The sequence below is a fragment of the Thermobia domestica genome, chromosome 16 (assembly GCF_964235325.1).
Source record: "Thermobia domestica chromosome 16, izTheDome1.hap1.1, whole genome shotgun sequence".
NCBI classification, from domain to species: domain Eukaryota; kingdom Metazoa; phylum Arthropoda; class Insecta; order Zygentoma; family Lepismatidae; genus Thermobia; species Thermobia domestica.
Window position 1 is genome coordinate 132,975,525 of NC_137469.1, and position 13,960 is coordinate 132,989,484.

At 36.4% G+C, this 13,960-nt stretch overlaps 1 protein-coding gene across 1 annotated transcript in view; it reads right to left on the reverse strand.

Annotated features, from left to right (window-relative positions):
• Positions 1–13,960, reverse strand: part of LOC145673428 (uncharacterized) — a 98,466-nt gene that overhangs the window by 19,488 nt on the left and 65,018 nt on the right. Inside the window, exon 9 of the mRNA XM_081743124.1 lies at positions 7,711–7,878. Within this exon, the coding sequence (XP_081599250.1) occupies positions 7,711–7,878 (168 nt within the window). The remainder of the gene's footprint in view (positions 1–7,710; positions 7,879–13,960) is intronic.

The following is a 13,960-nucleotide window of genomic DNA, read 5'->3' on the forward strand; positions in this document are numbered from 1 at the left end:
ACTTTGGAAAATTCGACGAGGAAGGGGGGAAATGGGGTGGAAAATAATGATGATTCTTGACGTTAGATACTTCAAATTTGGTATTTGGGTTTCTCATTGAAAATAATTTGATACTTGTATAAGTGCTTTTTGATATTTAAATTAGAAGGGGCAGGGAAGATGTAGAAAGTAAAAGAACGGGTGGTAATTACAATTATTGCAATTAGTATAATAATATGCCTATATCTTGGAAACTTAAAGGGTTAGAAACATGGAATTTGGTATTTGGACTTCTCACTTAAAATAATTAGATACGTATTTCAACGTTTTTTTGATATGTGGCCCAGAAGGGAAGAAAAAGGGCGAGAAGAAAATTAAGTGGAGATTAGAATTATTGTATTAATATGTTCAATCATTTAAGGTTAGAGACTTGAAATTTGGTATTTGCATTTCTCATTGAAAATAATTTGACATGTGTTTCAGTGTTTTTTGACGTTTTAGTAAAAAGGAAAAGAGAAGAGATGAAAAGGAAAGAGGGTGGGGATTGTAATTATTATAATAACATGTCGATATCTGGGAACCTCTGAAGGTTAGGAGCATAGAATTTGGTATTTGGACTTTACATTTGAAATAATTAGGTATGTACTTAAGCGTTTTTTGATGTATGTCTTAGAGGGGAAGAAAAGGGGCGGGGAGAAAAGACTTTTATATCTCGAAATCCTGGAATGTTAGAGAAATGAAACTTGTTATTTGAACAAAAATTCGTTATGAAATGAAATCTTTGAGTTTTACGTCCCACGATTATGCCGGTTAGGCTAAAGGAGACGGTGATTATGAGAAATAAATGAAATGAAGAAAGTGGGAGGAAACGGGAAAACCCCGAGAAAACCCACGAGCACGATGTTTGTCCACCACAAAGTCCACACTGCGCGAGCTGGGATCGAACCAGGGACCCCAAGCACCGGAGGTGAACGCTCTACCACTGAGCCACCGCGCCCCCTTAAAAATTTGTTATGTTTGCAGGCGTATGATGTGCGAGGCCGTAGACCGAGCAAATGTGTGGGCTGGGGGGAAAGCCCCCATGTACTCGCACTGAAATTCGGTATGTCTCGGGATACCGGAATGTTATTACATACAATTTGATATTTGAACTGAGATTCGGTATGGTTGTAGGTTTACGAGGTACGAGGTCATAGGCCGATCAAATGAGATATCAGAGGGTCTAAGGGCAAATCCCCAGACATTTCTTTTTAAATTGATTATGATTAGAGGCTTTAGTGGTGCGAGGCCCTAGTAACGGGGTCTAGTGACGAAGCCCCCAACTAGCCGAGGTCTATTAAGTACATAAATGTATTTGCGTAGTGACTGGAAATTGCATGTATGCCTGTGGACAAAATTGCATAAGTAGCCACGAGAAATGACAATCCTTTAAGATAAAAATTTTAAAAAGCTACCAAAATGTACTCTTGAATGAGTTGTATATTATGTTTGCGCAGGGCCGAATCCAGAACGGACTCCTGGAGGGGGCGGATGGATTCTTAGGGGGCGGTTGGGGATGCTAGCAGTGAAAAATTACTTAGATGATCTGAAATTGCCACAAATTACTACTAAAGTACACTGTTAATGGTGGCGCTGGGTAGAGACGAACGACTTTTCGCCCTCCCCCTGCATCCGTCTATGTGTTTACATGAATGATATAGCTCCTTATACAACCTATGCAGAGTTAATAGTAGTGGATTACTAATTACAAAGATACGGTCACAGAGAGACGGTTACAAGAGTGGTACGGTCACAGAGAAACGTATTTTTAAAGAAAGAAAAAAATCTCATCAAGAGCAAGAAAAGGAAGTTGCTCCTTAATTTGATTTGATCTATATTTTATGGGCTGTTCTATTAGCAATGGCCTAGCCCATCGCGACTAGGAAATGGCCTCATTCAGTGACCACAATAACTCAGAAAGAATTAGAAAAGTAAGCAGCCTGAGTCTAATGAAGAAGCTTGGGCTTGAGACTAAGATTTCATCTCAGCATTTGACTAGTGTTACAGAAAACAAAGGACAAATTTCCATCAGGACGACCGCTTTAAAAAAGATTTACTACCTTTTCGGTCAAGTATTTCTACTAGAATCGAATCTGACAATGAGATTGCTCTCACTTAAGTCGACAGTTTTACTCAATCAAATTTGGAGTAATTGTGACATATTAAGGCACGAAAACCAAATATCAACAGAATGAAGAGAACGCAAGGCTGTCACACGATCAGATACCAAAAGTGTCTTAAAATCTTATTTTAAGCATAGGAATGGAAATCACTTTGTCAATAATTTCGAAAATTTTGCTGATTCGGAACACCCGAATTTTCTGACACGGAGTTTCGAATCCGGATCCAAGATCAGGTTTTTCAGGTCTGGATCCAAGATCCGAAATTTCGGATCCGGATCCAAGACCCGAAATTTCGGATCCGGATCCAAGATCCGAAATTTCGGATCCGGATCCAAGATCCGGATTTTCGAATCCGGATCCAAGATCCGGATTTTTGGATCCGGATCCAAGATCCGTGTTTTCGGATCCGGATCCAAGATCCGTTTTTTCGGATCCGGATTTTCGGATCCGGATCCAAGATCCGAAATCTCGGATCCGGATCCAGTGTCCGGATATCCGGACCCATGTGGATCCGGATATCCGGATCCAAAAATATCCGGATCTGGCCATCCCTAGTATATATATTTTGCCGCTATATGTATCCATCAGAAAAAAAAAACCCTAACCAAAAGTTGAGATGTATTGGCAATTCTATCACTTTTATCAAATACCTTTACATGTCCAGGTAAACGTTCCCCTGAGACTCCCCCCCCCTGGTTCGAATTTGGAAAAAAAAAAAACGTTTCGTCTTGGTCTGAGGCCTAGACCAAGGTACCCGTGACCAAATTTTGGTAACTCGGTCCATTCGTCTGATCCCCAGGCCGCCACAGACAGACAAACACACAAACAAACTCTATTTTATTTATATTAGATTCTTCGCTCAATAATTGTGCAGATGAAAGATTTGAAAAATACAAAAATCTGTTCATTGTAGAACTAATAAATTAAAGAAAATTTAGTATGTATCAACAAATTCTTCCATACGGCAAACTGAATGACTTGATATCCATGTTTCCTAATACTTTTTGCTCAGATCAGCTTAAGAATGAACTTATCAACTTATGTTCCGATAGTAACAAACACATTTCTCTTTCCGAGTACTTGAAATATATTCTCAGTAATGAACTTCAAAGCGTATATCAAGAAACAACAAAGCTGCTAAATATGGTATTGAGCATTCCATCAACTTCAGTTTTTTGAAAACATTCAATGAATGGCCTGAAAAGAGTGACAACTTTCTTAACGAGCAGCGTGGCAAATTACGGACACTCTTTCTGAATTATGGACACTTACAATAAAGAACTTCGTGTGGAAGCTTTGTAGGATACCTGAATCCAAAGAATCAGCTCTTAATATTTTCGCCGAAATGAAGAACAGGGTATGGAGCTCATTTACAAGACTATAAGGTATTAGGTAAGATATTTGGTATTAGGTTAGGTGTTATAAGGTGTTTTACTTCTATCGTTTTTTTTAACTTTGCAGCTCATTTCTAAGGTATTTAGACATGATTACCCCTAAAGAGGGTATGGTGAAGTGATGGCCCCATTTCTAGTAAATGTAGTACGATTCAGAAATCTATACTTTGGAAAAAAATACTATACACCAAATTTAACTAATTATAAAATTTTATACTTAAAGAACAGAATAAACATATTATATTGTAAAGAATATTGAAAACTCGAACATTAATACTATATTTATGAATTATCAGGGACCATCTTACTTGGAATAGTGATTAGTGTATATCAGCATCCTTTATACAGTACGAAATATCAAAACTAAAAATAGAAGTAAAAAACAAATATCCCACAAATACGAACTGACTTCTTCTTCTTCTTCTTCTTCTTAATAATAATAATAATAATAATTTATTATTATTATTATTATTATTATTATTATTATTATTATTATTATTATTATTATTATTATTATTATTATTAATCAGGATATTGATATTGTTGCTCAAAATGTGAATGATATTATATTGAATGCAATTAGGAATAATGTTCCTTTAGTAACCAAATCAATTTCTAAATATCCGAGATGGTAATCTCGTAATCTAATTTACTTACTTAAAAAGAATAATGCTTATAAGAAGTATAAAAGAACGCAATCTCTTCAAGATTATAATGTATTATCTAAATATCGTTCTCATTTTAAGAAGCAGCTTACTATTGATAAAACTAAATATTATAATAAAATTGAGAATAGTTTAAAAAATAATCCTAAAAGATTTTGGAAGTATACGAATAATAAAATAAATGCTAAAGACGGACATAAGGCAATATTAGTTGACGACGAATTCCTCTCTGATCCTCGACTGATATCTGAAGCTATGGCCAAACAATTTGTAGCTGTTTATCATAAAGATGAAATTAATGTGAATGATGATAATGATACTTTTATGGCCAGTCAATTTTGTAGTGATCAAATATCCTTTTCTACTAAACAGGTCTTTAAATGTTAAAGCTTCTGTAGGTCTTGATCAAATTCCGATTTTTATAATTAAAGGTATATCTGAAATAATTGCACCAATTTTGACATCATTATTTAATTGGCGTTTAGCGTCTCATTTCTATCCTAATGTATGGAAAACTGTTGTTGTAACTCCAATTCCGAAAACTGATGGAAGGTTCGTTACTGATTATAGATCTATTTCTATTCTTGATGTAATACCTAACATTTTTGATCAACTTATTTACAATTATCTTTATAGTTCCGTCGAACACTGTATTATTTCCGAACAGTATGGTTTTCTGAAGGGTAAATCAACTGAATTAAATTTGAATAAATTTTTGACATTGGTTTCTCCTGTTGTTCATAATCGTAGTCAACTCGATACAATCTATTTTGACTTTGCTAAAGCCTTTGACAAAATATCTCATTATATTCTTCTTAAGAAACTTCATTCCTTTGAAATTCTTAAATCTTTGATACTTTGGTTCGCTTCCGACTTGTTTGATCGTAAATTTGTAGTTAGATATATGGGTTGCAAGTCATCCGTGTACCCGATTTCCTCGGGTGTTCCTCAAGGATCCAACTTGGGTCCATTATTATTTTTAATATATGTCAATGATATTGGTAATTATTTGAAATGTCCCTTTTTACTGTACGCGGATGATCTGAAGATATTTTCAGAAATAGTAAGTAATCAAGATCACCTTAAATTACAAGCCGATATTAACTCAGTTTATCAATGGTCCATACAAAATTTACTTCTCTTGAACATGAACAAAATAAAAATTATATCGTTCTCTAGGAAAACGAATATATCTTATTTTTCATACTCAATAAATCAGCATACAATTCAAGTTGTTTCAATCAACAAAGACTTGGGTGTTATGATGGATTCTAAGTTACTATTTGATCATCATGTCTCTACCATGGTTTCCAAGGCTAGAAGAAATCTGGGACTCATCAAATGGGTTGCTCGGGATTTTAAAGACATTGCAACATGTAAATTCTTATACTGTGCATATGTTCGTTCCCATTTGGAATTTGCTAGTTTAATTTGGAATCGTAATCTTACTAGTATCACTCAAGTTTTGGAGACAGTCCAGGTTTCTTTCTTGGCTTGGTTAAAATATAAATTTAAATTACACGATATGACTAATAGGGAGATTTTTGCTAAACTGGATTTACTAGCTCTTGAAGTTCGGCGAAATTTAAGGCAAATCAAATTTATTCATGATATAATACACGCTAGAGTGAATTTAATTGAATATTTATATATCAAAGTTCCCCTGTATAATTCTAGGGTTTACCGTTCTATACTATGTAACAATCAATTGGTTGGTTCTCCACTATTTACTATTATTGACAATATAAATAAAAAACCTCTTAAAATTGATTTTTTATTTGAATTTTACAATACTCAAAAAACAATATTTGGAATGTTTTATTTAATAAATATACAAAATTCACAGTGGTTTGGTATATTGTCTATTGAATTTTCATTGTCTTTGCTTTACCTACACTGTTTATATCTGTTTATGTGTATTATTTTATAATCTCTGTAATTTATTTTTTTTTATTATGTTCAATATATTTAATTTCTTAATAATATGTTTTGCTTGATTTAATAGTTATTGAATCGAGGTTATGTTGTAACTTTATTTTATAATTTAGTCTGTATCAAACTTATGTGTAAAATTTTTATTTATATTTGATAAAATGAATGTGCTATATGTAAAAATTTTATGCACATTTGATATTTTTAACTGTCCAAGTTTTTCACTGAATTCCTAGAAGTAGGAGGACGCTTACCGAAGAGCTTCAAAACGAAAAGCTAAGAAAGAAGTTACTGAAGAAGTCACAAACGGCGAAGCTAGTGAAAACTCGAACTTTCAGTGGAATCTCAACATAACGGAATATAAGAGCAAGTAGCAAATATTACTCTTCAAGTAGCTTACGTTAATAATCGCTGTCATTATTTTTTATTTGTTTATTATTTTTTTTAGAATTGTCTTCAAAGCATATACGAGGGTCATCCAGAAACTAAAGAACGTTTTGGTATGGTTAAATAAAAACAAAAGATATCAGCACAAAACTTCATTTACAAAGATACAAGCCCTTAATCTACTTTTCTATGTAATCGCCATAACTGTCAAGACACTTGTTATAACCAGTTTTTCAATGCCAATACCGCCAAAGATTTGCGCCAGGCTGTCACTGCTTGCCTGAGTTCCTCATCATTTGCGAACTGTTTACCATCCACAAAGATGCGTGTAACGTGCTCAAAGTGAAATGGCGATTTTTCTGAATTTTTCTTTGCTTTTCCTTTCAATTCTTCCGTAACAAGTGATGGCCTTCCATGCGATCTTCATCATGTACACTAATCCTTCCTTGATGAAACATAATGAACCATTTCCTCACTGATGACTCGTTCAGTGCACTATCATAAATATTCTTTATTTCCCTATCAATTTTAATAGGCTTAATGCGCGTTAACAGGGTGTCTACTAAAATTCCAAAATGAAATTTCGTCACTTTCGTGACCTTTTCTTTACCAAATCATAAAATTTCATAACACTTTCAAGAGAGAATTAGGCCGAATTTTCATCCATGAGGTAGAAGCGTGGTTTGCTTGCGATTTGATAGCCTCTAAAGTCGACCATAGGCATTTCTGGTGGTTAATTTTGACGTTTTATAGAACAAAATTTTCAAATCTGTATTTACATTTGTACAGATAAAAAAAATCGTGACCCTAAAGCTAAATTTCGTGACTTTTTCATGACTTTCATGACTGTTTTCCGATTTCGTGACTTTTTCGTGATATTCGTGACCGATAGACACCCTGGTTAAGAAAACGAATGATAGTCTGTGCTTCACGTTTGGCGGAATTTTCGATTGGTGCCGCCAGTTTAATCGCTGCGAAAACGAGTAGCGTGACCGCACAGAAGTGAGACTCAGCTCACACTGAGGTGAAGGAAGGGAAGAAGTTAACTGCCGCGCAAGCGATACGCAATCGTTCTTTAGTTTTTGGATGGTCCTCCTGTAACTTCCACGTTCTTCAACAGAGAAAGAGCTACAAAAGACCTCCTTGTCAGTCACTGATTGGTAATATATTAAGAAATTCAATTTTACTTACGTGCATTCCATCTTTGTATCACGAGGATACTGAATGACAATCCTGTAGCCTTCAATTTTATTGCTTTGTTCATTCTGTATCGCTAATCTCGGAGCAATGTCATCCCGGTAGTGGACGAATGCACACCACTTTTTGGGAATGACTCTAACACGTTCAACATCCCCATATCTATAATAAACATCAAAGTGTAACATGCAACAACAAAAGTAATTATAACAACAAAACATTCTTGATCCTACATATATACAGTAGTTACCACTACTTACAAATCAAGTAATGTGAATACTCATCCTTGGTCACTTTAATTTCAATTCCATCTATTGAATGATCACAGTAAAACATTTTAAACGTTTTTGTATTTTTTTCCTATTTCCTTTTGTCTTTTTCACACTATTAAATAATTAATTATAGCTAAAATTATTCAGCGTTTTAGCGCATTAACACGAAACACATATAAATAAAATGTTTGTAGTTAGTTCACAGGCAATAAAAAATAACAATAACAATAGAAAGAAAAATAAGTAGAAACCTAGTACTTACCGCAGACCAAAATATTTCTTTAAGTAGTGCTTTCGGAAAACCTGGTTTCCATTTTCAGCTTAAAACAGTAAAAAGAAATAAAAAAAAATATGAAGCACATGGCTTCTTGTCTCACAAAAGTCACTCACTGATCACTGTTCACATATTACTGGCCACTCACTGATCGCTGTTCACAGTTTTTGTGTTGCCTTCCAATAGATCAAAAAAAGGAATTACGTGATAAAAAGATCACTCCAAATTGCATTTATGTCTCCTCTGTCTAAATTAAGTGCTGGTCTCTCTCTTTATGAATATAGTAGGCTCTTTTAATTCTACGTTCTGAAATTGCTTTTGCTCTCTCTACCAAACGTGAATTACCAATATTGTGGTTATTCTCTTTGAGGTGCACTATCAATCCGGCCAATTGCTGTGAATTACGGAACTTTGATATACGAATGTGCTTGGCCATTCTCGTATGAATATTCCTATTCGTTTGGCCTATGTTAGTTTTGTTATTGACACTTAATCACTATATTGTTGAGGGTCAGTGAAATATGCTTTAAAATTTGTTATATATTTGGTCTAGGAATTAATTCGTGCGGTTGGTACGCACACATTGAAGCTGTAGTACAAACACAAACTACATAAATACCTTAAGAAAAATATTGTCCATCGCTAGCCACCACTTTCGCCCATCTGTCAGGCAATGTACGGATTCCGTGGCGAAAGAAGTCCTCATCCTTGGAAGCGATCCAGTCAGAGACCCATGTTTCGATATCTTCTGAAGAAGTAAACCGCTGTCCAATCAAATCGTTGTTCATGCAATCGAACAAGTAGTAGTCCGAAGGAGCAACGTCTGGTGAATACGGCGGGTGGGGTAAAACTTCCCATCCGACATTTTCTAAATAGGTTTTGACCGGTTTTGCGACATGTGGGCGAGCGTTATCATGTTGAACAATAAGTTTTCATGTCTGTTCTCCCATTCTGGTTGTGTTCTGGCCAGAGCTTGCTTCAAACGCATTAATTGTCGTCGATAACGTTCTCCATTCATAGTTTCACCCGGTTGCAGCAGCTCATAGTACACCACACCTTTCATATCCCACCATATGCACAGCATAACCTTTGCACAGTGAATATCTCGTTTTGGTTGTGATGGACCTGGTTCACCTGGTTTCACCCAGGCCTTTTTTCGTTTAGGGTTCTCGTAATGGATCCACTTCTCATCACCCGTAATAATTCGATGCAGAAACCCCTTTCTGCTCTGTCGTTGAAGCAGCAATTCGCAAATGGTTTTTCGTCTTTCAACGTCTCTGTCTTTCAATTCATGTGGAACCCAATGTGACATCGTTTGAATCATTCCCATGGCTTTCAAGCGTTTGGAGACTGTTGTTTGATCAACGCCTAATGCTGCTGCAAGTTGTTCCTGCGTTTGACACGAATCCTGCTCGAGCAATGCTGTCAATTCTTCGTCTTGAAATTTTTTTGGCTGTCCAGCTCGCTCTTGGTCTGCCAAGCCGAAATCACCACTTCTAAACCGTGCAAACCACTTCTGACACGTTCGCTCAGCTAGAGCATGGTCACCATACACTTCCACCAAAATACGATGACTTTCAGTCGCACTTTTCTGCATGTTAAAGTAATGCAGCAGGACACCCCGCAAAAACACTTTATCAGGCACAAATTGCGCCATGTTCACTTAACTACAAACTGGTGTTGTTGACGCTTTAATCCACTGCCCTATACTACGAACGATACGCGATGACAGGGGTTTGCAACACATGTGTGGATACACGGAACTGTGGGACGCTCCGTTCGTTGCGCCATCTCTTGTCCACCCGCACGAATTAATTCCTAGACCAAATATTTCTCTATGGATTTAGGGGGAACTTCTGAAACCTTAATATTATGTTTCTGTAATATCGTATTTGCGCGAATATAGGCCGCACCTAAACTTTTGACACGAGATTATAAACAAAGTAAATCTCAAATATAGGCCGCACTGCTAAATTTACAAGGAAGTTCAATTAGACAGCATTTTGAGTTACATCTCTCTCTCTCTTTCTACTTCTTCAACTCTTGCAGAACTAAGGGTGACTCATCACCAACAGGACAGGTTTTGCGTATTGGGAAGTATGGTACATTGCCTACTTTAAGCGACAGTGTAAGGAAATTCAAACTTGATTGGTTTGTGAGTGACCATAAGAAAGGAGCGTACTAGTTAGACAGGAAAATTTAAACTTCAAGTTATCAGCTATACAAAGGAACACGGAAAGTAGTGAGAAGCTGGACGCAGATTTGATGTTAATGAAAAAAACTTCGTCGGTGGTATGCAAGTGAAGAAAAACTCTTAAATAGTTTGAAAAGTCGGTGTTCATTTCGAGGGCAAAAGTGCAAATATCCAGATCTGGAAAAAGATTCGTTTGATCTTGTAGTTTAAAACAGGAAATGTAAATATGCCGTTACAACTGAAATGATCAAATTGAAAACTGCAAAATAATACCTAATGTATATGCCATTTTGAAACCGAAGATTTATGATCTGAGGGGGAAAATCTCAATTATAGGCCGCACCAAGATTCTTCAAACCAAGATGTAGCAAAAAAGTGTGGCCTATATTCGCACAAATACGGTATCTCCCTAATCTTAGCAGAGATGTGTAGAACTAGAAGGATACCAATCCATTTGTCACCTCCAACATCTAATGTTCGTTGATGGTGGGGACTGGCGATTTCTCGTTGTATTTTGCTTTTACCATTTCACTAATAAAGATTTTTGAAAACTATTTTCTTATCCTTTTTTTTTTTTTTTTTTTTTTCATTAAATGTTGAATTTCCTGATTAAGCTCACCAGGGAAGTCTGAAAGTAAAAGGATTCTCCTAAAGAATTTTTTCCAAACATTCAGGTTTTGAAGCCATGAGTGCGATGATTAACATACATACTTAAAAGACTGTATTATTTAATGTAAATACAAATTTCCCTTCCCAGAATAGATGACAGGAATGTGCATATAGCTGCCATAGTATAGTACTGAGTCGTGTGAAGTTGGTAAAGCAGTAGGTGCAGTTTATGTGTTGAAAGTTTGAAAACGAAAGAACATGTGGGTGTTTTCCGCAGAGAACAGAAAATCCCTCGTGAATAGGTGGTGTACCAGTAACGGACTAACCTACAGACAACTGGCAAAACTGGAAGGGGTAAGTGTTGGTGCAGTGCAAACGGCAATTAGAAAATATGGTGAGGAGTATACCTTCAACGACAGATTCTGACCTGGATGAAAACCAGGCCCAGTGAACTTGAAATTGGAAAAGAAGACACTGAAGGCGTTTGCCTCCAAAAAAAAGAACTCTCTGTGCGAGATGTTGCTCGAAAATTCGCAAAATCTATTGGAATGATGCATCGAGTCAAATGGAGACATAACCTAAAATCTTACAAAAAGCGAAAAAAAAAAAAAAAAAAACTAAACGCAGTGCAGGACAGCAAGTGACCGCAAAAACGCCCGTAAGAAATTCGTAAGGCTCTATTCTGCCCAAAACAAATGTGTGTGTGATTACGGATGGCAGAATATACGTCAAATTGGACTATAAATCATTGCCTAGTTCCCAATATTACATTGTTCGCAAAGGTTCGGTTGTCAACAAAGTTGACAAATCAATTGCGGTAAGCAATATGCGAATGTAGAATGAAATCACGTGGATTTTTTACAAACCGTTCATTGACGTGCGATCTGTATGTCAACGAGTGCCTAAATATGCGACTTCTACCAATTCTATGTAAACACAGGCATGAAACATTATTTTGGCCTGACTTGGTGATGTGTCATTATGTTACATTAGCAATGCAATGGTATCGGAACCACGATGTCAATGTTGTGGGCAGAGAGATGAATCACCAAATTGCCCAGAATTGCGTCCCATAGAACAATTCTGGGTTTCAATGAAAGCCAAACTGAGGAAAAGTATTCGTTCTACTATTCAAAGGTGCAGTTTCGTTCAGACTGGAAAAGAGTTGCCAGGACCTTTACTGACACCGCCGTCCGGTCTCTCATGGGAGGTTTCTGAAAGAAGGTTCGCCAACCAGCCAGACCTGTTTAAGTTGTGTGTTCATCATACGTGTATCGTTTATGTAGATCACAAAGTGTGTTTTGTTGTAGTTTCATGTACCCTTCACACAGTATATTACTTTTGCAGTATTTTGTGTGCGTGTGTATTAAACGATACAGCCTTTAGTGCCGGCAGAAGGTTTACCATATACCGAGGTAACTTATTAGCATGTATTTTGATAGTAACGTCAAGGAAGTTATGAGCTCCATTCTCGTCAAGCTCCATAGTAAACTTAAATCCTAGGATGTATTTGATTAAATTCATCCAATAAATTATTTAAATCTTGAGATTCCTTACACAGAATCAAAGTGTCATCGACATACCGAAAATATCTGATGTGAGGAAATTTTGGAAGAATGTTGTTTTCAAAAATGTCCAATACCAAATTTGAAAGTATTGGGGAAAGAGTATTACCCATAGCCAATCCATTATCTTGTCAGAAGATGATATCTTCAAATTGGAAAACAAATAAAGAAAAAGCTATTAATTGAGAAATTAATTAAATTTCATATGGATTTATTTTCAAGTAGCTGAAATACTAATTCTTCTCATGGGTCCGATAAAATATCTATGTAAATAAACTGAACAACGAAAGGAAAAAATATCGGTCATTTTCTACTACTTTTACATATCCCGGTAAACGCACCCTCGTTCGAAATTTCAAATCAAAACGTCTCTGTTCCCAGCCGATGGGGGCTGTATTTGGAAGTCAACGGCTGTGGTAATATCACCATTCATCTCAGTGACCGCGAAAACTATGGATTTGACACTAATATCGGTCATTTTGGATTATTTTTACATGTCTCGATATCCACCCCCCGTGACCCCGGCCCGCAGCCGAATAGGGTGAATTTGGAAGTTAATGCAATCGGAGTTTCACCATTGATCTCAGCGACCGCGTAAACTATGAATTCGACACTAATATCGGTCATTGTCTATTATTTTTACATGTCCCGGTAAACGTTCCCCCTGAGATCCCCTTGGTTCGAACTTTGAATAAAACGCTTCGTCTTGGTCTGGGACCTGGACCAAGGTATCCGTGACCAAAATTTGGTAACTCTTGGTCCACTCGTCTGGTCCCCAGGTTGCACACAGGCACACAGCCAGATACATAAACCAGTGTTGCCCCCTTCCTCATGTCCATGACGCACCCCCATTCAATTGTCTATCCGTAGGTGTTCTTCCATGAAAAAAAAAATCTTTTCGATTAATTTTTACACCCCCTCAAACATTTTTATATAGAGTTTTAACCCCCCAAATATTTTAATGACGCAGTTTGTCATAGCCCCCCTTTGTGGGCACCCTGCATTTTATTTATACAGTATTAGAGTTGAGTAAAGAACGTTCCACTGTCCGCAAAGCCAAGTCCACCGATACTGACGGGTACATCTCAACAACGTCAACGTCACGTGTCAATGAAACAAAACATATAGGTCAAACGAAGGCGAATATTCACACGAGAATGGCCGATCACATTCGTACATCGAAGTTCTGTAATTCACAGCAATTATCCGGATTGGCAACGCACCTCAAAGAGAATAATCACAATATTGCTAATTCATGTTTGGTAGAGAGAGCAAAAACAATAACAGAACGTAGAACAATGACTATATATATGTCTGTTAAAAGAATTTA